At 38.1% G+C, this 26,056-nt stretch overlaps 2 protein-coding genes across 3 annotated transcripts in view; both read left to right on the top strand.

Moving 5' to 3' along the window:
• LOC140243039 (ashwin-like) overlaps positions 1–26,056 on the top strand; it is a 59,264-nt gene that overhangs the window by 6,196 nt on the left and 27,012 nt on the right. Inside the window, exon 4 of one of the 2 annotated variants that reach the window (XM_072322779.1) lies at positions 1,903–1,968. The exons of the other annotated variant lie outside the window; for it this stretch is intronic. Coding sequence (XP_072178880.1) covers positions 1,903–1,968 — 66 coding nt within the window. Of the gene's footprint in view, positions 1–1,902; positions 1,969–26,056 lie in introns of those variants that run through there. 2 annotated transcript variants of the gene reach the window in all.
• The window catches only part of LOC140242596 (cAMP and cAMP-inhibited cGMP 3',5'-cyclic phosphodiesterase 10A-like), a 33,053-nt gene continuing 18,720 nt past the window's right edge, over positions 11,724–26,056 (top strand). The window contains exons 1-15 of the mRNA XM_072322347.1: positions 11,724–12,014; positions 13,194–13,334; positions 14,793–14,836; positions 15,583–15,697; positions 16,036–16,085; positions 16,796–16,827; positions 17,204–17,303; positions 18,021–18,114; positions 20,453–20,511; positions 21,473–21,523; positions 22,182–22,240; positions 23,658–23,709; positions 24,489–24,631; positions 25,309–25,401; positions 25,753–25,951. Coding sequence (XP_072178448.1) covers positions 11,852–12,014; positions 13,194–13,334; positions 14,793–14,836; positions 15,583–15,697; positions 16,036–16,085; positions 16,796–16,827; positions 17,204–17,303; positions 18,021–18,114; positions 20,453–20,511; positions 21,473–21,523; positions 22,182–22,240; positions 23,658–23,709; positions 24,489–24,631; positions 25,309–25,401; positions 25,753–25,951 — 1,395 coding nt within the window. The 5' untranslated portion in view covers positions 11,724–11,851. The remainder of the gene's footprint in view (positions 12,015–13,193; positions 13,335–14,792; positions 14,837–15,582; positions 15,698–16,035; positions 16,086–16,795; positions 16,828–17,203; positions 17,304–18,020; positions 18,115–20,452; positions 20,512–21,472; positions 21,524–22,181; positions 22,241–23,657; positions 23,710–24,488; positions 24,632–25,308; positions 25,402–25,752; positions 25,952–26,056) is intronic.

Raw genomic sequence — 26,056 nt, 5'->3', positions numbered from 1 at the left:
TAAAATAGGGTCCGAGGAATTTTAGATCATATGCAGGAATGATATTTTCATGAAACCGGATAGATGGATCGGCTCAGATTACCTATAAGAAACTAGAGCTCGGAAAATAATGCTGATCACTCATGTGGCAAAACATGGAGACAAGAAATGTCTGAATTGTGCTATATGTATTAAAACTTGCACAGGGAAATAGTGCCTGCATGAGATGTGAAGTGTTATGCCATGGTGCCATAATTTTTCTAGATTATGAACATCTATTCATCTTGAGGCTAGCTTGCTCCTGAAACACCATTTTCTACTGCTCTTGCACCACATTCCATGGTGTGTTTGTCAGATTTCTGTGTCATAGCTCACTAAGAAACATATTGAGCATCACAAAGACAACTGAAATTCAACTCCACATCTCCCCCCACCCCCAACCCTCCCCAAAAAAGAAAAAAGAACTAGAAAAGCACTCTCTGAGTGCAGACCTCCGCCAAGCAGCTACTTTCAGCAGATGATCTTGCTCTTCCATAGAGATCAGTGATTTCCACCCATATGTATGCATGCTGAAAAATTGCCCAATTTCCCAATATACGTAGAAGCCTTTGTTATGCCATAAACCCTCAGCTGCGTGGGGCACTGCACCTAGCTCTGGCAGAAACTAGAGCATGCACTTTAGTGCGTGTATGAAAATCTAAAAAATGCGCAGCTTGAACTCCCAAATTCACTGACCCTACCCGTCAGAGTATGGAAAATCCTTCGTAAAATCCATAAAAATATCTGGATGACTACCAAAAATTAATCATCTGTTCCTTGTGTCATTCTCAACCTTTCCTGCAAGTTTCATCTGTATCTGTGCACAACTTATTGAGTTATTTTGCACCCACAAACAATGAATACATAACCATCTCCCTTGGCAGAGGTAATAAAATGACCATCTTTGGTCTGAAACCGTGTACTGCGACTTATTGCATTTGAATAGAATAAAAAGAAAAATGTTTCTTCTTTAATGTCTTTACAATTCAGTATTAAAAATGAATGTAACTGAAGTGTTTAGCTAGACTGAACTAAATTGATGTTGAACCAGTCATTGTATCCAGTAAGTGTTTTTTTTTTTATTGTTAGTCTTGCGTTTTTTACATGAACTGCTTAACCACAATATCCTTGTCTTTATTGTGCATTCAAGAGAGAAATCTATGTGTAGGGGGTATGTGAAGTGCAAATGAGTCACATTGCATCTTTTGAAATGGAATCTGGGGAAATCCCAGTGAATGCAGCACATTCATATAGGAAAGATTTAAATCTTAAAGGGGCATAGTCCCGGTAGTATAGATGGTGCTGTTCATGATACTGCCGATCACCGTTAGCATCGATATGAAGGTTACCGAAGTTGAGCTGTCATCAAGAGTAAAGTGCGTAGGTGTTGCTAAGTAACTTTGCCTTTGTTGTCTTCTTTGCGCATCGCGCAGTCTGTAGTAATGCCAGGGTGCGTGCATGTGCTTGTTATTATGACATCACAAAAGAAATTTGCTTAAGCTGTCATCCTCCTCAGCCGAATCATGAGCCGAACTGTGATCGGACCACTGACTACAGTGAATCGGACTTCTTCGGACTCGGGGAAAGTGGGCCAAAGCGTAAGCGCCAAAGAGAAGTCGATAGCGTAGGTCTCTATAGGAAACTTGCGCCATGCGCCCGCGTACACATTTGACTAAAACACCGGGACCATGCACCTTTAAATTTTTAAACATTTTTGCACGGTTATGAAAAAGCTGAGTTATTATAGGGAATTTCAGTTTCAGTTTCAGTTTGATTTTATTTTTGCATTTTTGAATGGAACTGAATGCAGGAAGTGCATTTTTCCAATAGAATGCAGGCACGCAGAGACTTGTTGAGATCTTCTTGTGTGTTTGAATTTTACAGGATGTTACAGATGTCTCTGAAGGGGCCTCTCATAAAAAGAAGATAAAGAAGATAACCTGGCCGTGATTAACCTCTACAAGAGTAAACCTCACATGTACCTCCAAGGCACAGCTTACAGCTGTGTTGTAAGACACAATACTGTATTAGCTGTTATTTTCAAAAGGGTTTAATTTTTGCGAATTTGCAAGTCACTGTTGGATCATGGATTTAACAGCACACAAAAATCTTGTCTTGCCCTAGGTCACAGTTAATACATGTAGTACACTTTAAAGGACAAGTTCACCTTCATAGACATGTGGATTGAGTGAATGCAGCAATATTAATAGAACACATCAGCAAAAGTTTGAGGAAAATCGGACGATCTGTTCAAAAGTTATGGATTTTTGATGTTTCTGCTTAGTCACTGCTGGATGAGAAGACTACTACAGCTTGTGATGTCACATGTGTACAATGATATAAAGAAAGTATAAGGAAAATTTAAGATATTTTCACTTTTCTCACATAATAAAAGAACACTTGACTTCCCTCTTTCTGAAGGCAAGGAAGAACAATATTACCCTTACGTCAGTGACGAGTCAAGGAAATATGTACTTTTTTCAAAAAGTAACATTATGTGAAATTCTCTTTACATTTTCCTTATATCATTGTACGCATGTGACATCATACACTCTAGTAGTCTTGACATCCAGCAGTGACAGTGCAGATACTTTAAAAATTCATAACTTTTGAAAGGATTGTTCGATTTTCCCCAAACTTTCACCGATGTGTCCTACAAATATTGCTGCATTCACTCAATCTACATGTATATGATGGTGGACTTGTCCTTTAATATGATGGCCTCGGTGTCAATTCTGGAAAACAGCATCTCCGCAAAAATGTGTGTGACCTCCTCATTTGTGAAAATATCTGTAAGCAGAAATAACAGCTTGTACAGTACGTAGCTTTGAGACCTCTGGTTTTAATAGAATATTGTATGAGCTCTGGTGACAAGTTTATGGTCTTCATCAAGATTTTTAGAATTTTCTAAATAACATGCTCCTATCTTCAGATGAGATATCTGCAGGTACATATGAATATTAGAGGTACATGTGGTTGAAAGGAGGCTAAAGCCAAAACGTAGTTCTCAGAAGGGTTCAGAATTCATCTCCCATCATTTTGAATTTGCAGAATTACAGCATCATTTCACACATTTCTTATCCGTGTGTGTACATTTTTAGAGCAATAGTCGACAGTTCTGCAGGCATATGAGAACTACTGTATGTTTTGGCTTTGAAGGATGGTTCAATTTTGGTTGAGGTAGGGCTTCAGGATTCCAACTGTTTTTTTTTAATGATAATTTATTGAGATAATGGGAATTGTCATATGAAATATTAAAGCGCATATAATTCTAAGAGGAATTCAAGGTTTCTTTGATGAAAATTGGTTTTGAAATGGCAGAGATATCCAAAACAAAGTGATCCTAATAAAAGGTGGGACTCACCTTTTATTAGGATCACTTTGTTTTACTTTTGTTTTTGGATTTCTCAGCCATTTCAAAACTGATTTTCATCAAATAAACTTTGAATTCCTCTTAAAATTGTATGCTTTTTAACATTTCAAAAAATGGTTTCTAAGTACAGTGTATCTTGCAAGAAGTTAAAAGCTGAATCATCACCTCAACCGATACTATGCCATCCGTTTAATGTAGCTATTCAAACATGAAATCTTTAAAGTGGATTTGGGGGGATGGGGTAATATTCCACATGAAATCTCTAAAGTGGATTTGGGGGGGATGGGGTAATATTCCACATACATTTAATTCTATTGAATTTACTTGAAAACATTTAATTTTTGATGCATTTTATTTTCTTGTTAATTTCAATTCTTCGTTTTTTTTTTAAAGTTGTACTTGTACTTTTAGATAGCATGAGAGTCAACTTCGTTCCCCCATTCCCAATTTTGGTATCAGGCAATTTAACTTCCTCCACATCTGCAAACAAAGTTTCTGCTCTTTACAGATGTTGATTGGGGTGAGGCAGGGGTATTTAGGGTATGACTTCTACACCAAGAGGGCCCTCCTTTCAAACTTTCACTGAATTTCAGTGTAAAATGTGACAGCATTATTAATGTTCCTATCAAAGGATAACATAGACAAAGTTTGCCTGTGCACAGTCAACTCTGCACAGTCTTTATCTTGTGGGATAAGACAAAGTCTATTAAGTGTGATATCTATTAATTGAGCAGATTCTTCTTTTTTTTTTCCATCTGCCAGTGCATAGAGACTTGTGCTGGCGGCATGGTTTTTGGCTTGCGGGTCCATCAGGTTAATTAATGAATTAATAATCAATTTTTGAATGATTTAATTTGATTTAATTTATGCTACAATGTACAAAAAATTATTTGAATCTGATTAAATTGTTTCTGTCACAGGCACGTCTTTAAAGTTATTGACACTAGCAGGGACTTTTCGATATGTGTCGTAACCTAGTAGTCAGTCGATGGCTGCAGTGACTGTCCCATACAAGCAGTGCACATGCATTGAGCGGTGAGCATCAGATTTTCAAATGGGCTGTCCCACTGTTTACCAGTGACCCAAATTATGCTGCTCACCACCACTTACTGTGCCCTCCACTGATTGGTTGATGGCCCTGTCTTTGGACTCGTGTGTGCAAATGGCTAAATCTACACAGCGGCACAATGTACTAAGTTTATCCTACGTTTTAAATGTTTTGTGATAAATGTGGACAACTGTTACCAATTTTTCGCATAATCTTTACAGGGATATTTCTGTTAAGGGAATGGTACATTTTCGTGTAGAAAGGAAATGTATTCATTGTCCTCTACATATTCTTATTCCTTAACCCTATTCTAACTGGGGGGGGGGGGGGGTCAAATTGACCCCCCCTCGACGTTTCGCGCCGCGATTCCGCAACGCGCAAAGATTTTACCGCGTCATTTCATGACTTTTTTCATTGAAGTCTCCCGCATATTTTGAGACCAAATTTGCGACGTCCGGGTACACCGTTCTGAAGTTATGCAATGTTTTGCATATGCATGTCAACCCGAAAACCGCTCAAATTCATGATTTTGTGTGCAAATCCAATGCAAACTGTGTTTTTTTGTTTAATTGATATAAATTAGATTATTTCAACTTTTAACCATTGAAATAAATCAATTCTAATGTAGATAAGCTTGAAAAAGTGCCTCCAACAAATTTTGGCAAAAAAACAATAGAAAACAAAAGATCGAAAAAACAATAAAATACATAAGAAATTAACAAAACAATAAAAAACAAAGAAAATGATTTTGATTGCACTATTTTTTTACAAGAAAATTGTTTGATGTGTCTTGAGGAACTCTGACACAAAAATTTAATAATCCTTCAGTCTTTTTGATGGAGTTATAGGTGAAAATATGATTTCATGCATTAATTTGCATAATTAATTTATCAAAAAATATGAAATCAACATTTTTCTATTGTATGACCATGTAATCTTGTAGTTGACATCCGGCTCTATGTTCAGGCAAAATTTTGCGGCGATTGCGCGATCGGCGGCCGAGATCTGAAGGGGGGGTCAAATTGACCCCCCCCCCCCCAGTAAAAACTTGGTCTCAAATAGCCCAGTTAGAATAGGGTTAAATATATGAATTGGCTTCATAATCCATCCACCCATTTAAGAAACAGTAGCAATTGATGGCCATTACTGTGTCCATTGCGATTCACAGCCGCATGAATGAGCGATGACTAATTTAGGTTGTACGGTCACTCATTAGCATTGTGCTATTAAAAAAAAAAGTTTTCCAACTCAGTCAACCCAACATGAATACCACCTCTCTCACCCAACGTGTTGCCTGCTTTTGATGACACAATCGAGAAGTTTCTATCACTTCACCAAACCTGGTGCATGGAGTTAGGTTTTTCACATATTTCCCGTCAAGAGTAGATGTGCAATGTGGATTTACTATTAAATGTCCCCACCTTTACTCTTGGCGTGATAATTGCCTGTGCTCAATTGTGAACTCTACTGTGGCATCGATGAGTCAATGTTTATCTATTCTTTTTGGAGTATAGTTCACTAATGTGCTCTTTCCTGCCGAAATTTCCTTCTGTTCATGAAGACTACCATGGTGTGTGACACAAGACAAGCCTAGCTGGCAACAAACTAGCTTTTTGTCATGGCCCTCTCGCTGTATGGTGAAGAGAGCCCAGCTGAGTTGGGTTGCGCGCGCGAGGGCCTTTTGAGATCTGCTTCGCATCCGTTTGTTAGGCCTTTGAATTACCGACTTTTGCTTCCCGATTTCGGGAGCAAAATCGACCAATCAGCGTGACTGTCTGCTCGAACCCGATTTGAATACAGCGAATGCACGCCACAGACCTCCACCAGTGGTCAGTGATGCATGCAAACAGTCATGACAACACCAAGGCTGACGATGTGGGGAGCCGCCATTCCATTGGTCGACCAGAACCCGTTAATAATGAATATTCAGTAGGGTTCACATGTCATGAATAATAATGTATGAAGCAGATCTCAAAAGGCCCTTGTGCTGTCGCGCTCGGCTGGGCTTGCTTTGCTCGCCCATTACAGCGAGAGGGCCTTGACAAAAGGCTAGCAACAAACCCACACCATGTATGATTCAATGGACTCTTTTAAATAATTTCTGTCTTGTGCCTCTGTACCAACATCAAAATCTCGCAGCGGTGAACTGCGTCAACCCTCTGCAATCATGTCTGTTGAATTTAGTTGCTCCAGTCACGGGTTTAAGGGATGGTATACTAGTAGTTTTGGTTGAGATGGGGATTCAGATTTTAGCTTTTTGTGAGATAATTGGAAACTAATGTGAAATATTAAAGACCATACAAAAGTTTATTTGATGAAAATCGGTTTTGAAATGGCTGAGATATATATCCAAAAACAAAGAGGTCATAATAAAAGGTGGGACAAACCGTTTATTAGGGCCACTTTGTTATGCCTCTGCCACGAAGTGTTGCCGGAGGCATTATGTTTTCGGGTTGTCCGTCCGTCTGTCCGTCCGTCCGTCCGTCCGTCCATCCGTCCATAATCAATTTTGTGGACAGCGTATCTAAAAAACTGTTAGAGGTATCTTAATGAAACTTGGCATGTATATGTTTGAGTGGGCGAAGTTGTGCCTATCAACTTTTGGGCGCACATGCTCAAGGTCAAATGCTCAAAATTTCACTATTTCCCCTATATCTATGCAATGCCTGGAGATATTTTCTTGAAACTTGGTGTACTGTATACATGAACTACCAAATATAGATTCCCCAGAGAAAGCTTTGGGTCATAAGGTCAAAGGTCAAGGGTCAAAGGTCAAGTGAAAATGTTAAAATTTCACTTTTTTCTCCATATCTCACAAATATTTCAAAGTATCTTCATGGAACTTAGTATCATATGCATGTATTGACTGGCAGTGATCATGTAGGGAATTTAGGGGTCATGGGTCAAAGGTCATGGGTTAAAGGTCAAGGTCAACTCATCAAAATGTCATTATTTCTCTCTTATCTGTGCAATGCCTGCAGGATTTTTTGTTGAAACTTAGTGTATGCATGTATTACTCAATACAGATTCTCTTGGAAGTTTCTTGCCCAAAGGTCAAAAGGTCAAAGGTCAAGTGAAAGTGCTAAATTTCACTTCTTCTTTAAACTTATAAAAGGGTCAAAAGTTGGGTACAAATCCTCAAATCCCCAAATACCTACACTCTTAGACAGTGTAGCCATTCATCCAAATAAACCTAGTTCAAGGAAAGTGAACACTCAATGCTTTTGTGACAAACCTGTCATTTTAATATTTTGCCAGTTACGTGAAACTGTCATCACACATTGTCAAGACATTGTGCAATAGACTTATTCGGAGAACCATGCATTATGGCGGAGGCATACCAGTTGCCATAGCGACATTTCTAGTTTAGCTCTGTTATTTGATATCAGCCATTTCATAACTGATTTTTGTCAAGTAAGCTTTAAATTCATCTTAGAATCATGTGCTCTTTGATGTTTCATTTAAGTAGTTTCTCATTATCTCGCAAAAAGTTAAAACCTGAATCTCTGTTTCAACCAAAATTATTCTGAATATTCTTTTGAAGCTCAAGTAGCTGTGGCTTCATCATTTTAAGTTTAAACTACTGTTTCTTCAGTATTTTAGATTGTTTTCATTGGTGCACATATTATGTACCTTATGTGGAAATTTACAATCTGATCATTCAGAACAGGGAAATGTGATCATGTACTATAATACACACGCTGGTTTTCATATGTGCCGTGTCACACCGTGTATTATGCCTGTAATTTATATCTTTAGTAAAGTCCAGGCAATTGAGAAATGCTCTTTTAAATAAATAGATATGACATTGATGCCACCGTGCGACTTGTGTATTAATTGCTGTGAGGTCACAAGTGAAATGGTGATGATGTTGGATGTTTTACTGAAGGTCCTGATGTGCTGTATGTGTGCATTTCTTTGTTTTTTTTTCATTCCTCCACATGAAGACACATGATAGACCTTATTTCTCTATCTCCTCCAGTAACCAAGTATTATAGCTATTTTTATATTGTATTATGGTATCAATGTTCTGCATTATATCTACATATATATATATATATATATATATATATATATATATTGATATACAGCGCTGTACATACATACAGCTGTATGTGTGTGTATGTGTGTGTGTGTGTGCGTGTGTGCGTTTGTGTGTGTGTATATATATGTATATGAAGAGTTTGTTCGCAAAAACCGATAAGTCCTTTTTTGAAGATTTTGAAGTACGGTCTCTGTCATAAAGTACAAAATAATACCTTTTAAATGATATGTTGGTCACTACATGTAAAGGTATATTTTTGAAGTTATGGTCAAAAGAAGCAAAAAATTTCTTATCATTCTCTTTATTTTTCTTGACCTTTAATCGCAAATATCTCCATTTGGCAAATATGGACTTATCGGTTTTTGCGAACAAATTCTTCATATACAGTTGTATATACACAGTCAACTCAAAGTGGACTGCGCATATTATTTTATGCCGAATATACAGGTTGTGCGGTGTAATCTGCTGAGTTGATAAAAAAATGACCCAATTATTAAAACATTCATAGCCCTATGTGCTATTCATTAGAACATGCTGAAATACAGCATTGGTTTATTTCGGAAACACATTTGCTCCTGCGACAATAGCTCCGGTCTTATTTTCTCCAAAGGACTTAGGGCTGTGGTTAGGGTTGTGATGGAGTTTTAGGTTTAGTTTGATGTGAGGATTAGAATTAGGGTTAGGTTTATGGAAAGATTATGTTTGGCTGATCATAGTGCACATATTTCATGGGAGCAATAAAGCTGGAGCAAAATTAATGTCGTGGAACCGCTATTTCAAGTTGATGCGCGTATGAAGTTCCTCAGTCCCGTCATCAAAGATCGCCGCGTGATATATCACTCAGCCGTTCACTAAATTCGAAACCAAACGTCGACCACGCGGTTGTGTATGTGTGTGTGTGTGTGTGTGGGGGGGGGGGGGCTACTTATTAAGGTTATTTGGATGGATTTTTTTTTTTTTCATTACTGTTTTGCGTGGGGGGGGGGAGGCAGGCTTTGGGAAGAAGTCACCTTCGTGTGAGCAGTTCGGGTGGGGGTAGGTGTTAATTTAGTTTGTTTTGTTCAGTGGAATCTGCTAGCCACCAAGACGGGCTGTAATAAGTTAGCATCTAACGTAGATGACGGAGCAACTGACACAGATAAGTTACACTACTCAGGCGCACTGCTAGTGCTCTAGCTGTTCAGAAGTAGGTCTACGTATTGAAGGCATCGTGCAGAGGTAGTAGGCAACGTATGCTATACTTGAGCTTATGTTTAGCTAGATTTTGAAAGGTCGTTACTAGTATTCTACTACATTGTATTGACCGATTCGAGTTCGTTGAGGGCAGCAGACATTTTACGGCACAGGGCCACAGACCGGTGGCCACAGAACGTGCACAGGGCGCAGCCATAGTGGGTGTATCAGCCGACCCCCCCCCCCCCCTGCTCTCCCCCACCCCGGGGCAACATGTTTACACGCACTTGTAACAAAGGTTCGCGCACTAAGCAAGCATTCGCGCACTCAGTACGACAGGGCTGCCAACTCTCACTCATTGAGAGTGAGACTCACTCATTTCGGTCCTTTCTCACTCTAAAACTTTATTTCATTTGCATGCATTTCTATTGATCTCACTCATTTTGACTTCTAAATTATAGCATTGGCCTATAGGAGTCTCACTCTCAACTAGTTTCCAATGTTGGCAGCGCTGCAGTACGAGACGCCTATTGGCTAAAGCAGTTTTTCATTCTGCGCGCGTGCTAATGTAGGGAGAGGGGTGGGGGAGTGCGAAGGGGGGGGGGGGTCGGCTGATACACCCACTATGGCTGCGCCCATGCCAAAAATACACATAGCGCGTCACAGAATCGGTCAATATGAATGGTTCGTGTATTATGTAAATAAAGTAACCGTAATAAGTAGGTCACAATCTCGCAAGATTTGAACCCTCCGCGTGTCACCATGCTGTTTCCGTCGTGCGCGTTCATCCCGCCTGGTGCGCTATTATTCAAAGGTAAAATCCGTTTTCTTGTTCAACTTGACTTTGATTAATCGAGTTAGTTTTACATCAACCAAATAAAACTGTGAACGTCCCATTAAAATCGGATTATGTGTGCCTGAGAAAGTTATAGGCCTACTGATTCCTCTGCGAAATGATGATGCCAATCACAGTCACTTGCAAGTATTTAAACTAATCACCTACATTAGTCATCGATTTTGTAAAAGAGCAAAGAAGTCTTAAAAACATCTTTGTCATTTGCATGAGATTTTTCTAGATTTGGAATTACATGTACATGTATTTTGATAGCAATCATCAGTGCATGGAATGAAGAAATATCGGTTGTATTATAAATGGCTAAACTGTTTTAAAAAACATAATAGGGCCTGTCTATTATGTTGTATCCTACGTACGTTGTATCTTTGTATGATAATTCAAAGACCATTGTCTTGTCTAGCTGCTTTACACACTACTGTATTGGGAATGACCATTGCGACCATAACACCGATTTTTTTTTTTTTTTTTATATCTGTCCCTTTGCGTGCCTTGCTTCAATCATATTTCCACACCCCTTAATGATGATAAAGAATCATATTTTATTCAAGTCGAGGCAAGATTATAATTAAGAATATTAAACATGAAATAGAATCACAAAATCACTTTAATATTGACTGCCATCACCAGCGCGATGAAATGCGCGCGCGTGCATTCATCATGCAACGTTATACGAGTATTCATATCTCGATAATGCGTTCAAGAATCAAGGACAAAGGCTAGAGTATTATAGGGTGCAGTAAATTTGTGGATGTCTTTATTTTTCAGAGAGTAAAACAGTCAGACCAGGCTGGAACTCATCGTTCACTGATGGTGTGATGAACAACCGTCTATTCTGCTGTAAAGCCAAGGCGTGTACAAGCATTGATATTTCATTTCTCGTGGCAATTTTATAAATCACTGAGCTGACTGGGTAAACGGTACTAAACCTGCCGAACGTCGCAGGCAGGAAGGGCCTGGGCCCAGCGAGAGGCAGCGCAGAAAAGAGGCAGAGAGAGCGGAGTGGAGAGACCGGCGTTCAGAGCTGAGTGGATGTCGATCCTCACTCACCATCAGCGTGATACAGTTGACAGGCCTAACGACTAACGTTAATAGACATAACGATTTAACGTTAGACTTAATTTCTACTAACGTTAGGTCTAGACGTAGACCCTTCCTTCGATTAGGCCGTAACCCTCCCGCTGACTACGAGGCTTTACGGTCACACAGCTCTCTGACACTCGACAGACATCACCTGCTGTGTGTTGACATTGGCATTGTCAAGTTGGTTGACAAAACTTGCTCAAAAGTTGCATTTGGAGATCCCAAACAAGGCGAACCGTCAGTGATGCGCTGATCATCATGTCTTCTCCTTGGAAACAACTTGAACGTCGCCTGCCTCCCTTGCCAGGGAATTCCTCTCCGTCGTTGTTTTCACCCAACAGAACGAAGGATTCTCCTGTTCCAGCAGTTGAAAGACCTTTTTCAGTGAGAGAACCGAGAACTCCGTATGAGTGCAAGAGTGGTACGTTACACCGTTGAATATATACTAGAACCTGTAACTAGTTAGTATTATTACTGTTACTTTAGAGTAACTTGTTTGATATCTGCTGTTGGGTGTGGAGCTTGGGAGTACTCTGTAACATTATAGAGTAGGCCTCAATAACAGCAACCAGCCCGAATATAAAGCGTTCACAGTGGGGTCTATTAATTTTAGATTCTATAGATTCTAGTCTAAGTATACCTTGTTTACTGTGTAACACTTGGAGTCGTTTGAGGAGCGCCCCAGGGTTCTAATCTAGCTAACATAGAAGATGACAATGAATGTAGTTTAGAACCAGCGACATCACAAGTTTTTGAGGACCAAACAGTTCTGCACATGCATGGACAGCTAGAAAAAAAAGCAAATAAAAAAACAACAAAAACCTTAAAAGAGATGAATTTAGGATCTAATTGCTGTAGACAACTGTTGCAGTGATAAATCCTGTAGATGTCTATCTTTAATTGTTCATGAATAGACTGGTCTAGATCTAACAATTGATTTGTAGGGTTGGACCTACTACTAATCGACCGCCTAATGTTTATTTGCTTGATAAGAATATTTAACACTGAAATTCACGTAAAAAACTTGACCTCCGTGATTGAGAAAATCCAGCTCTATCAAATGCCGTTGTTCCCTTTTCGATTCGAAGTTTCAGTGCAAAAATATCGCCGACGAACTTGCCAGGCCTCGTTTCAGCTCCCTGCGGTAAATCGCGTTTTTAGGATCGACCGCTGATTTTGCATTGACAATGCACGTAAACCGAGTTGTATTGAACACCGTGTTGTACGAAGCTTTTTAGAAGCCTTTTAGAAACTTCCATAGACATTACATTGTGCTGTCTTTACGATTCGGTGAAAATATTCATTCGAAATTTTGTCCTTGATTAAAACCATTATGAACAGTGAATTATCGCGTTTTCCCACACCATCCTAATCTACATTCAAAGCCAATACATTTGTGCTTTGCGTGCAGAGAAGTGCGTACTAAGTGTTCAGTGCGCGAATTATACGCGGTCGGTTTCAATAAGGGTGGTCGATATGTAGTAGGGCTACCATACATGATCACAACACAGTAGACGGTTCAATAGTGTAACATCAGATTCTGTTTGAGTCTGGTAGTGGTAGTGGTTTCAGCCGTTGGATCATCCTTGCTCTTTTTCAGGAATTCTGACAACCCATGGTGAGGTAAAGCATTATCTCAAGGAGAACCAGTGGCTTGTGGAAGAGTTTGTGAGGGAAAATTGCACTGTGGATGAAGTGCAGAGGTGGTTTGACAATGCGGACAAGAACAAAGTTTATTCAGGCAAGTTTTGATGGAAATGAGAGTGACTTAGCAAGCTAATACAAACTGGGTAGGTCTAGTAATAATGATCGAGGATGGCCTCCTACTCCAGTGACCTCATTCTCCTGTCTGGTTAGAACCTTGGACATTAAAATGTGAAGAAAGGTAAAACATCTTGAACTTGAAGATGACTGCTTATCTGCTGTTTGCATAATCATGATAATTGCTGCCTTTGCCACACGTTACATGCTGACATGTCACAATGATAAATGGCACATCATTCTTAATGAAAGAATATGGAACTATGAATAAAGATCAGTCAAAAAAGAGGAACCCTGAAAAGTGGAAACAGCAAACAAATGTGACCATGCACCTCAAAACAAACAAAAAGTCGCCAGACATGAATTTTTAGTTAAGACCATATTCTGAAAGAACGGACTTTAAGCTTTAAAATGATGTATAACTCAAATCAAATGGACTCTCCTAACCTATCTAAATATTGGAAAGAAAACACAAACTCAGGAAAAGTGTGAACTGAGAAAAGAGGCTCTGAAGTACAGTGTCTATTCAAGCGCTTAATCTTTACCAAACCATGCTGGCTGTGCGATGAATGGGACAAAAAACAGGAAGTAAACCACCAGAGTAACAACAATGAAGGGATTATCAGATTAAACTGAAATTAAGCATGCCTCATTAACACATTCTGTCCATAATTAATGCCAACTTTAAACGCAGTAGCACTATCCTTTCAAAAGTTATTAGAGTTGAAAGTGAAGGGTGTGGGTAAGGTTTTTCAAAAATGAAAAAGGGATTCTAAAGACACACCTAATCACACTATTCTACCAAAAATGTTCGAGATAAACTGCTAAAAAATACACTTTCCTGCCCGTTTTATGATACCAAATTTTAGCATAATGTAAAAGAAGACCCGCTCTTTCAGAAAATATGAAAAAGTCAAGTTCGGCTAGGTTGACCCATTTCACTTATTTTCAGTCCTCACGCAAAATCAGTGTGTGCGACTTTATGTTCGTTTTGAGGTGCACGGTCACAAATATGCATTGTTCTCTCCACTGGTTCACTCTGTGAATATTCATGGAAGCCATGTTTATGTGTCTACAAGAATAATAGGCCTACAGTGTAAGTAGGGTAGATAGTTGCCAAAGCTGTCCCTTAAGTTTGTTGTGATAATTGAAATCAAGCAAGAATATGTATTATTTCTACATGCTGAACTAACCAACTATTGCTTTGAAGTCAAGAGATTTGATGATGTAGCAAATGTACTAAACTAGTACTAGGAGTCATGGAAATTGGGATATCACTCAAATTGGGTTTTTCAAAATTTGGAATGTTAAGACTGTTACATACCACATGTAATTCTTCTCCTCTTGAAGTTGTATTTGTTTTGTTTTTCACTATATTTGAGGCTGTAGCTATTCCATCAAAACTTATCACATCCTTTCTGCTTTGCTATTCACTCAGGAAAGAAACCAAAGCCAGATTCTTTTCGAAAGGAACATTTTCTGGTGAGTGTTCTGTGCCTAAAGTTTTTTTTTTTTAATTTTTAAAAAAGCCTATTAAAAGTTTATGACAATGAAAATACAGAAACTTGTTAGCATTTATCAAAACATCTTTGCTATTCATCATGTGTCACGGGTAAAAAGGAAAAACAGAATAACCCAAGCTGGTTAAAGGCCATGTGTGTTTAATGTAGTACATGACATGGGTATGAATATGGACAATTTGTGCAAATATTCTTCAAAAATGAAATTTCATGCTTTAATGTCAAATACTTAGTACCTTTAAAATTGATGTATGAAAGGAAAGTGAATTTCTGAAACCAAATTTGATTTTAAAGAACACATACAAGATTGAACACAATGAGCCAGTTACAGTGGAATCTTGTTACACAAAGGTCGGGTAAAATACAAAACCTTCTTGTAACAAGGTGATTCTGCAGGTTCTTTGTAAGCAGCCCAAAGTCACAGGGTGAATCAGATAGCAAGCTCTTCCAACTCTTTATATTTCTTTGTTTCTGTACCCTGCTACAGTGAGAAACTTGATCTAGGTATTGTCTAGGCTTTCAGGTTTTGCTTTATGAGGTTCCACTGTACTCCGTTTATTTGTTTATTTATTTATTGATCTATTCATTATTTATCTATTCATTATTTATTCATTCATTTATTTATTTGTTTATTTACTTATTTATTTATCTATTTATTATTTGTTTATTATTCATGTATTCATTTATTCATATGATTTTGGTCATCAGTGCCCAATGGATGGAGAAGACATCAAGACATTCCTGGTGGACATGGTAGAGAACATTGAGGACCAGGAGAATGTACCAGACATCCTCTACCAGCTCAGTCGCATCATGGCTGCAGGTAGGCCAGTTGTGATAACTCAAGAACTCATATTGAATGAACATTTTCTGCATTGCGAGTCAAACAAGAACGCTACTTTATGTAGTCCTGACAACCCTGTGTCAGTTGTTCCCATCCTCAAGAACACAAAAGCCTGACATTGCAAATGCGCTACATTTGAATAAAGATATTACTTGATACTGAGTGATGAGCAACATGTAGTCGTATTCATGCCAGATATTGTGCAGTGTAGGCTGCATCATATTGCAATCATCGAAAGATATTCTAAACCTAATGTACAAATATTGTATTTATTTACCTATATTTAAATGATCTATGGTTTCTGATTTCTCCAACAGCTGTGAATGCAGATGAGAGTTTTCTTTTTATGGTTGGTGCCCAGGATGATGTAAGTATGATTATGATGTTTTCTGTTCTGAAATTGTTGGAAGTAATATCAGTTTTTGGAAACGTACATGCTCTCAGTGAATTTCATAAATGATAGAATCCCATGTTTTTATAACAAAATTGCCTTTTGCTCATTTCCTTCATGCTCAGATTTCTCTTTATAAGAAAAAAAGATGTCCAGTTTGTTAATGTTGATGATGAAAAATCACCACCAACAAACAAACACATCATGAGTTGACAGATATTAACAAAATTAACAACTTGCAAAAATATGGCCTCCTCATAACACAAAATGCTGTACATCATCTTCACTATAGGAAATATCGAACTTGCCTTCTATCAAAGGATCATAATTTTCTTGTTTTTACACTGTGGTTCTTGATAACAAATACAACCACTTACAAAATTATCCTGCTTGTTCCAATTTGTGAATATTACACAATATAACAAATACACATTAGGAAACATAGCACAGCTAAAACTAGTTCTTCATCTATTCAGGGGCAGATCCAGGAATTCTGTATAGAGGAGCATCTTTACAAAATCAAAGGGGGCACACGCCCCTTTTTTTCTTTATTTCTTTTGTTTGAACAAAATATAAAGGGAAGACGCACACCCAGTGCGCCCCTGCCTGGATCCGCCACTGCTATTTATATTTGAGCCATGACAAAGCCTGACTTGATTTTTATATTCTATGTTCTTTATTGACAGTCCCTCTATCTCTGTAGTGATGTGGAAGATAGGTAAGTGCTCCTTTCTTATCAAACTGAGCAATCTGAAATGTAAGAATGTGTACATTAGGTGATATTAGTGTGGAATGATATGCTTTAGTTATCATCAAATAAATATGTTTGCTACCTGAGGCATATGGAATCAGCACGCCTGAAACTTCACTGTAAGTGTAACTATAACTTTAACTATGACTGTGACTATGACTAAGGCTCTAACAATGACTATGACTATATTATGACTTATTATGATTATTAAACTAACTGAAACTATAATTATAACTCTAGCCCTAACTATGACTATAAATATAACTATAGCTACAACTATAACTATAACTGCACTGTCCCTCTCAAGAACTTAAGTGTGGTATGGGTACTCGTTTGGTTGCAGCATCCAAGTGATTCCATTTGCACCAATCCTGCCTGGAACCACCATAGCAGCTCACGTGGCCCAGAGTTTGCAGCCAGTGCTGTCACCAGACATCCTAGGGGTAAGTGTGGTTGGCTGGGCTTCCGAGTAGACATAATACGGAGTTTTCAAAGCTTGAAGCTGGAACTTATGAATTATACTAGTCTTGCATGACTTCTCATCCATTCTCCCTGCAATCAGTTGTCTTTCAATGTTATTCACATTGAAAAAAGATTGAAAAAAAAAAAGTTTGAAATTGAAATCCCTCATTAGTGGCATTATGTAATATTGATTTTGACATCTCCTGCAGTAAGTATAATGTCATACTGTAGTATCAGTAAGGTGTGATCTCAATGAAAGTGTAGCAGGTCACTTTATTGTTATTTCATAATTTTGAAGCTCAGAAACCCAGGGATTGTACTACATTACACATGGACTGCTATCAGGCAGTTAGCACAAAGGAAATGTTGGTGACCACCACTTGTATACTCGTACAACAGTGATTTTTAGACACCGTAACTGGATTGGTTTGAGAGGCTGTTCGTTTCAATATAATGACAAGGTTTTTTGTTAAATAATGACATCCAAACACTTGTCTCAATCTATAGAAACATCAGAATGCACAGCATTTAACTTTGATATTTTGTTTCATGTGAAACAATAGCAACTATATACCTCTTAAGCCTTAATTGCATGTCAAAGGCCTAGTTTGTGCTTTGATGTCTCCTTGTTTGATTGCTTGCCTTCATCGTGTGTTCTTGCTGTTTTTTCCCCACAATGAACCCATCGCCAATTGTAGGATGAGCGTTTCCCGCGGGGAACTGGGAGAGAGGGCAGTCTGGCCCAGTCTGTGCTGTGTCTGCCTTTAATACAGCCCAATGGAAACATCGTGGGTAAGGACAATGACCCTAGATAGCGCAATATTATCATGTAGTGCTCTTTGTATTCTCTCACAGGGAGATCCTGAGTTTAAATTCTGCCAACATAATTGTGCACTTAGTTTACAGCATTTAGTCCACTTTACCCCTTTTTAACCAAGTGCAATGCTGGGTACCTTGCTCGCAGTGCCGGTGGAGCAGTGCTGATGGCAGTATTAAAGGTGCATAGTCCCGGTAGTGTAGAGGGCGCGGTTGATGATACTGCCGATCATCGTTAGCGTTGATATGAAGATTGCCGAAGTTGAGATGTCATCAAGAGTAAAGCGCGTAGGTGTTGCTAAGTAACGTTGCCTTTGTTGTCTTCTCTGCGCATCACGCAGTCTCTGGTAATGCCAGGGTGCGTGCATATGTGTTTTTATGCCTCCGCCACGAAGTGGTGCCGGAGGCATTATGTTTTCGGGTTGTCCGTCCGTCCGTACGTCCGTCCGTACGTATGTCCGTCCGCATTCGTTTACGCGATAACTTGAGAAATATTGACTGGAACTTTACCAAACTTGGTCCAAGTATAAAGTATGATGGGGCAATTACTTGATTAGATTTTGGGTGAAATCGGCCATAGGTCAAAGGTCAAGGTCAAATCATGAAATTGTATCCGTTTACGTGATAACTCAAGACTGGATTGAGCAAATTTCACCAAACTTTGTCCGAGGATGATGTATGATGGGACAATTACATGATTAGTTTTTTTAGTGAAATCAGACGAGGGCAAAGGTCAAAGATCAAGGTCAAATCCTAAAATTTATCTGTTTATGTGATGTAACTCAAAAAAGGATGAAGCAGCTTTCACCAAACTTGGTCCAAGGATGATGTATGATGGGACGATTAGTTGAGGAGATTTTAGTGACGTTGGTAAGAGGTCAAAGGTCAAAAGGTCAAGGTCAAATGCTAAAAATGCCCAAAGGTATTTTATTGAAACTTAGTGTAGACATGTACTATTGCGTAAAGATTCTCCAGAGAGAGTTTCATGTCATAAGGTCAAAGGTCAAAGGTCAAAGGTTAGGTGAAAATGTTGCAATTTCACTTTTCTCGCAAATGGTTCAATGTATCTTCATGGAACTTGGTACATATGCATGTACTGACTGGCAGGGATTATCTAGGGAATTTAGGGGTCATGGGTCAATAGCCAGGGGTCAAAGGTCAAGGTCAACTCCTCAAAATTTTACTGTTTCCCTCATATACTAGTATATGCAATGCTTGCATTATTAGTTTTAAGACTTAATATGTATGTATTACCAAATGGAGATTATCTGGGAAATTTCCAGCCAGAAGGTCAAAGGTTAAGGGTCTAAGGTCAGGTTTAGATTAAAAAAAAAAATCTATTTTGTACTGTAATTACACTCTTTCTTCATACCTTGAAAATTACTTAATGCATAAACTTATAACAGGGTCGGTCAGAAGTCAAGTAAAAATCCTCATTTCCCCAAATATGTGCACCTGCACTCTCAGACAATTATAGCAAACCCAGTTTGAGGAAAGTGAACATTCAAGACATTTCTGACAAACCTTCGGAATTCTTCGGACTCGGGGGAAGTGGGCCACAGCGTAAGCGCTTAAGAGGAGTCGATAGCGTAGGTCCCTATAGGAAACTTGCGCCATGCGCCCGCATACGCATTTGACTAAACCACCGGGACCATTATGTACCTTTAAAAGAGTATACCTTCATACATGTAGATAACAAAAGATCATAATATCAAAGAGTATGGAGAATTATGATGTATGAAAACTTTCAAAGGATCAAGCTGCAAATTTGTATGTCTGTGAGGTATGTGCATGTGCTACATTGTGCGTACTTTGTCAATGCAGTCACAGCTATTTGCCATTTTCCAAATTTTGTGCGATTTAATCGTATTGTAATTGTGTTCATATGATGGTAAGTTTTAAATTAAAGATATTTTGGACATGGAACTAATTTTGCAACCCAAAAACACATTGATGGAATGAAAAACAAATACACTTATTGCAATTTCTTGAGCAAAAAATGTGTTATTTCTGCCCTTCAAGACAATGCACTATGCATTTTAGTTACTGAAGCACGTCATTCACGAGTTGTTCATTTTGCGAGTGCCAATTGGCATGCAGAATTCTTGAAAATACGGTGTCCAAAGCTATCAAGTCGGATGGGCTGTGCAATCTATGTAGACAGAGCAGGTATCATACATGTGATATGAACCAATTCAATTCATGCAGTTATTAATATCTTCAGGCAACTGATGCTCCATTGAATGTGTCATGACATCAGTGTTTCATGTTTTCACATGCTTTTATCTTTGGTATATATTTTGATGATGTGCAGCTGTCCTTGAGCTCAGTCGTCAAGTAGGCAATTCACCATTCACCACGTCTGATATGCAGGTAAGACTTTGCTTTTCTTTCCTTGCTTGTGTATTTGTTTCCTATTTTATGTATTTCTATATTTTCTTATTTGTTGTTATTTCATAAAAGCATGATATAGAAATTCAGTGAGCTGTCTTTCTTTAAATCCAAATTTAACACTGCAGGATTTTCATGGAATGAGAAAATTTGGTTATGTTCCACAGTTAGAAGTGATATGATTTGTGAACATGATTGATGTCATTCTTGAGCAGAATATGATGAGAGATGATTTGATGTGCTAGTAGGCCTACATGGATGTAGAATGCTACCTAATATCTGAGAACATAATGCTGTGTATGCCATATATTATATGTGTCACCCGCTACAACAAAAGGATCCTAAAGTCGCTGACGGGTGAGCCGAGAAAATCAAGTTTGAAGTCAGATCACCAAAATCTGTCAAGACGTTCGGATTGCTGTTTTTAACATAATTTTGTAGTCTGATGTATCTTCTATCATCTGCCGAAATTTCGAAGCTGAATGATCAAAGGAAAGGCCTGAAAATAGCATTTTTCTGGGCCATGCTTGGCTCGCCCGTCAGCGACTTTAGGATCCTTTTGTTGTAGCGGGTCACATATATATATATATATTTGTGTGTGTGTGTGTGTGTGAATCAGTACTTAACAATTCCATGAGTGTTTAAATGTGCGAAATTGGACTACAGTAATGGACAGAGAAATTAGGCGTGGACATACACCAGGATCAGAGTTAATAGCACTATGTATATAGTTTTACAGGTTTTTTTTTTTCTTTTAATTTCAGGGAGGTATAAAATGTTTTACTTACGAAAATTGAACACAGTTGCCAGGACAATTACAATCCTTAAAGAAAACCAATGTGCAGATGGACAGCAAAGATACCAGAACCAATAAATGTGATACAAATTAAAAATAAGTGTGTGTTGAATTAATTATTACTGTTCATTTATATTTTCTTGCTAGATTGCTGCAACATACTTCACATGGGTTGGCATTGCACTTGATAAGGTTCAGGTAAGTTTTACAAATATTTTCTTAGCATTTGATTAATGTGTATTGGTCTGTAATTTATGGTATGACTTGATTTACCTGAGTGGTAATAAGTGATCAGAGCATGGGAGGGACAGCAACACCCACTGTGCAGTAATAGAAAAATGTGATAATTGTAACATGTAGACGTATCGCATAGAAACAGGACCTTCCACAGGAGAGATGCATTAAATGCATTGCAATCTGGAGCTAATTCTCAATAGTCCTGTACTAGTCACAATGTGAGCTTTCTGTGAAGGTGTATGGTGAATGCTTTGAAAAAAAAAAAGCAAGATATAAATCATCGATGGACAAAGAAGAAGAAGAGGTTATTCAGGTTTGCATGCTATTATCAAGAATTCCCTTTATACCTAAAGTGATGTATCATAATTGTAGGCTTTATGTGAAAGATTATTATGTATGAGAGGGGTGCAAGGAAACATTTTTGAACAGACTAAGGAGCAAGAATACTTTACATGTGATGCAAAGTTTTGGGAGTTAATTTTTGCCTTTGAAGTCTATACACATCTGCAGGGATGTTAATCTCAGAATACTTAAATGCAGAATGCTTTGTTGCCTGTCACATCCTACCACAAGAAAAGAGCTGGCTTTAATGAATGATGCAATGATACACTTAACACAGGTTTGCAATGGACTCATGAAACAGAGAGAGTTCAACGACTTCCTCCTACAGGTGTCTAGGTATTACAACAAAAACTAAAACAACAACAACAACAACAACAACAACAAAAATCTAGTTCCAATGTTCAGGAAGAATTCTTGGGGATTTGTTGTTTGTTTTACATATTACTGATTTTCAGTTGTTTGTTTTGTTCTCGAATGAACCAGTTTGGATTAGAGCACTAACTTTTCAACAAAGTATTGTTTGTTTGTTTTTTTGTATTTGGAATGATTTATTTTATATAAAATAATGTGTAATATTAGCAAAGTGTTTGCTTTTCATATTGCTTTGTTCTACACTATACCAACATAACCTGATTCAAGAATATGGATGACAGTTCTTAGATTGTTCCATATGCATAGCAAACTGATTTACTATTTCTTGTAACAGTTGACATCATATTTCGTGTAGGAACCAGTCTTGACTAGGTTGACTGCTTTTGATTTTACCTTTTAAATGTTAATGTTTTATTAGCAAAATAATTTTATGCAGTTGCCAACAGCTCCTTACAACAGTTGGCCTATAAGTATTCTATGAACCAGTCATGAATGGGTTGACTATGCATGATCTGTTGTACTCATTGCGCATGGAATCGTGATGGTACCTCTCCACATTTATAGGGATGTCAGAATTTTCATCTCTTGCAAGGACATAGAATCCTGTTTTGAAAAGTTAAACTTCATTTTATTTGTATGATTCTCAATTAAGAAGTTGCACTTCTTGTATTACCTTTTTTTTTTTTTTTAATAGATGTGTGCTTATCTTTTTGTTTGTTGTTTCAATTTGATTTCAGATATGTTCAATATTTGAGTTTAGCGTGACTCTAATTTACATTTTCTGAGCAGGCATCAGCATTTACAAAGTGAAGTTATGACAGCAAGTACATACAGTCATCAGATGTCATTGTCATTCAGTAACTAAGGAGTCATTTGACATAATTTTAGCAAATAGAATTTGTATATTCGGACTGATATTTTACCTTCATGTATGAACAAAGTTACAGTCTTAGAAATGAATGTGCCCATCATTTCCTTGGCCGTGAAACTTCTCGAGTAGATGATTGGCAGTATTGTGACACAGTAACAAAGAGGACACTCTTTTATTGTCTGCCTGTCTCTCTCTGGCAGCATGCCTTTCCCGTTAACTATTGTGTTCTTATTTCAGTATAATTCTATGTTAACAATAAAGCATGCATTCCATTTCCATGATGTTCATATAAGCTCATGTTGTTGTTGTTTTTTGTGTTCTTTAATTTCAGTGGTAGCATATTCCACTTTAAAGCTGACATATTGCCAGTTGCAAATTATATGGAAGTTTACATTGTTTGTGTACCAAAATGTTTCTTCTGAGGTGCATCATTTAATTGCTGCTGTTCAGTGTTACTGAGGTTTTTGATAGTCTTGATTTCAATATGCTCTCTAAAAATGAATTTTTCAGGGTGATCTTTGATGACATTGCGGCCATTGATGCTCTCAGTCAGCACATTATGGTAAGTGCTTGATTTCTTCTCATTGTTTTCAGAGCAAAGTATACAGACACAGGTGTGCCTTTCCATTTTAAAAGAGTGTAGGAGAGTTTTATTGCGATTATAAAAGAGGATTGAAAATAAGTTTTTGTTTCTCTATACAAGGAAACATCAGTCACAAGACTTCAGAGTTGATCAGAAGGGTTAAAACCCACTGTAGCAGAGGCATGGTAAAATTCTTGGATGGGCAATACTATGATATGAAAAAATATCGCCTGCACTTGTAACAACAAAAACATGCAGTCACGCTACTGGCTGCTGCATCTAAATTTTGGTTTTCCTTTCCTTTCTTCCCTTTTCCTTTTTTATCAGCATCATTTTTTATTTACCATAAAAAATGGTTTGGATTTACATTATGGAATGTTCTCTCAATGAAATGTGATGGATGAAAGATGATATATTAATTTCATATCAACATTATTTTATTCATTGCTGGCTTGTGACCGAAGTGAGTGTTGTTTTTTATATTGAGGGATTGGTGCTTATGTACTCATAAACCTACTTGATTCTAGTGAAATAAAGTCACGAGTCTTCAGCCCAAAATATGAAAATGTTTACATTCCATTTCACTCAAATTCCCTGTCCATATAGGCTAGTGTTTCATGATGGCAAATTCTAACAATTCTGGTACATTGTGGGAGTGGTTATCAAGGCATTTTGTCAGTGTCTTAAGTGTGAGTTGGATGAGAAGAAAGCCTGAGAAGCTTCATTTTTAATCCTCTCCGTGTTCACATTCCATTCAGATGTTTGCCAAGAGCTTGGTGAATGCAGACCGGTGCGCATTCTTCTTGGTCGACGCCAAAGCCGAGGAGCTCTATGCTGATCTATTCGACGAAGGGCAAGACAAAGAAGGGAAACCGGTCTTTGCCAAGAAGAGTCAGATCAGGTGCTCTTATTTCCAGAGAAAATCTCCCACATAGATTTGAAGCAGTGCTTTTCACTTATTGTAGGCATCAATATGTGCAGAATATATTGTGCTTGATGATTGTCATGAGCAAGTAACAAATTTCAAAGCTACATGAGAATCAGCAAGAATGAGAGAAACAGCTCAGCAAGAAACCTGATGTTATTTCAAAGTTTGTGATTTGTTTTTTTTTTTCATTTTTACTTCTTCAATACATACTCTTCATGATGTATGTTGTGACTTAAAAATGCCGTAAAAGTGACTCACATTAATCATAATGAAGTTCCTCAGGACTGGCGGTTTTTTGTCATTACATCAAAATTTCGTTATAGCTAAACAAATAAAGTCTATAAACTTGTACAGATGATAATTTTGGGACCTGAATTTTACTTCTTTCTATCAGAAATGTTTTTATAACTTGTAATCATTATAATGGGAGTGCACTGTATAGATACTTAAGCAGAAACTATGGTGCTTTTCTCCTCTCATTGATGGAATGTTTCAGGAAACTAATGTATTGTATTGAGACTGAGTTTGTTTCTTAACCCATTGAGGACGAGTCCTGAGTATACTCAGGCAGGTGTCTATGGGAAATGCATGTTGTAGCAAAATCAGTCCGTCCTCAATGGGTTAAGTTTGCTGTTGTGTGTTTGTGACAGATTCCCAATTGACAAGGGCATCGCTGGACATGTGGCAAAGACTGGTGAGGTCGTTAACATCACAGATGCCTACAAGGACCCCAGGTTTAACAGGTATGTATGAAGACAGCAACGGCAATCTATGAATGGCAGAATGTAGCGTTGCCTTTATTCGGAACTGAAGAATAAGGTAACAGACATGTTTGCCTAATATCTTTTGGCACCGTCGTCTTCACTGCTTGCTTACTGGAGTAAAAAACAACCCAAAACAGCTAACCATACCATAACGGAGACTGAATTTCCTTTCAAACTAATATCTTGATTTGAAGTCGATTTTATTTCTAACCATTTATTTGCAAATTCTATGACCAAGTGTTGCCGGCCTTATCTTGCTATTCAATTCGCCAGGCGTTTGTTATAATCTTGTTTTGTTGTAATGGTTCTTTTATTTTTGGGATGTGACAGAGAAGTGGACCTACAAACAGGGTATGCCACCCGCTGCATCCTCTGCATGCCTATCATTAGCCACGGAGAGGTCATCGGGGTCGTCCAGCTCATCAACAAGATCGGCGCGGACGGCCAGATCATGTCCTTTGATCACACCGACGAGAGCAATTTCCGCATGTTCTCCACCTACTGCGCCCTGGCCTTGCACTACTCCAAGGTCAGATGTCAACTATACTTGTTGTGCGCGGTGACACAACATTAATTTGCTCCTGCGACAATTGTTCTGGTCTTATTATCTTAGAGGACTTAAGGGTTAAATGTT

This window comes from Diadema setosum, chromosome 19 (genome assembly GCF_964275005.1).
Source record: "Diadema setosum chromosome 19, eeDiaSeto1, whole genome shotgun sequence".
NCBI lineage: Eukaryota > Metazoa > Echinodermata > Echinoidea > Diadematoida > Diadematidae > Diadema > Diadema setosum.
The sequence above is the reverse complement of the archived record's forward strand: the minus strand, read 5'-3'. Positions and strand labels throughout refer to the sequence as shown.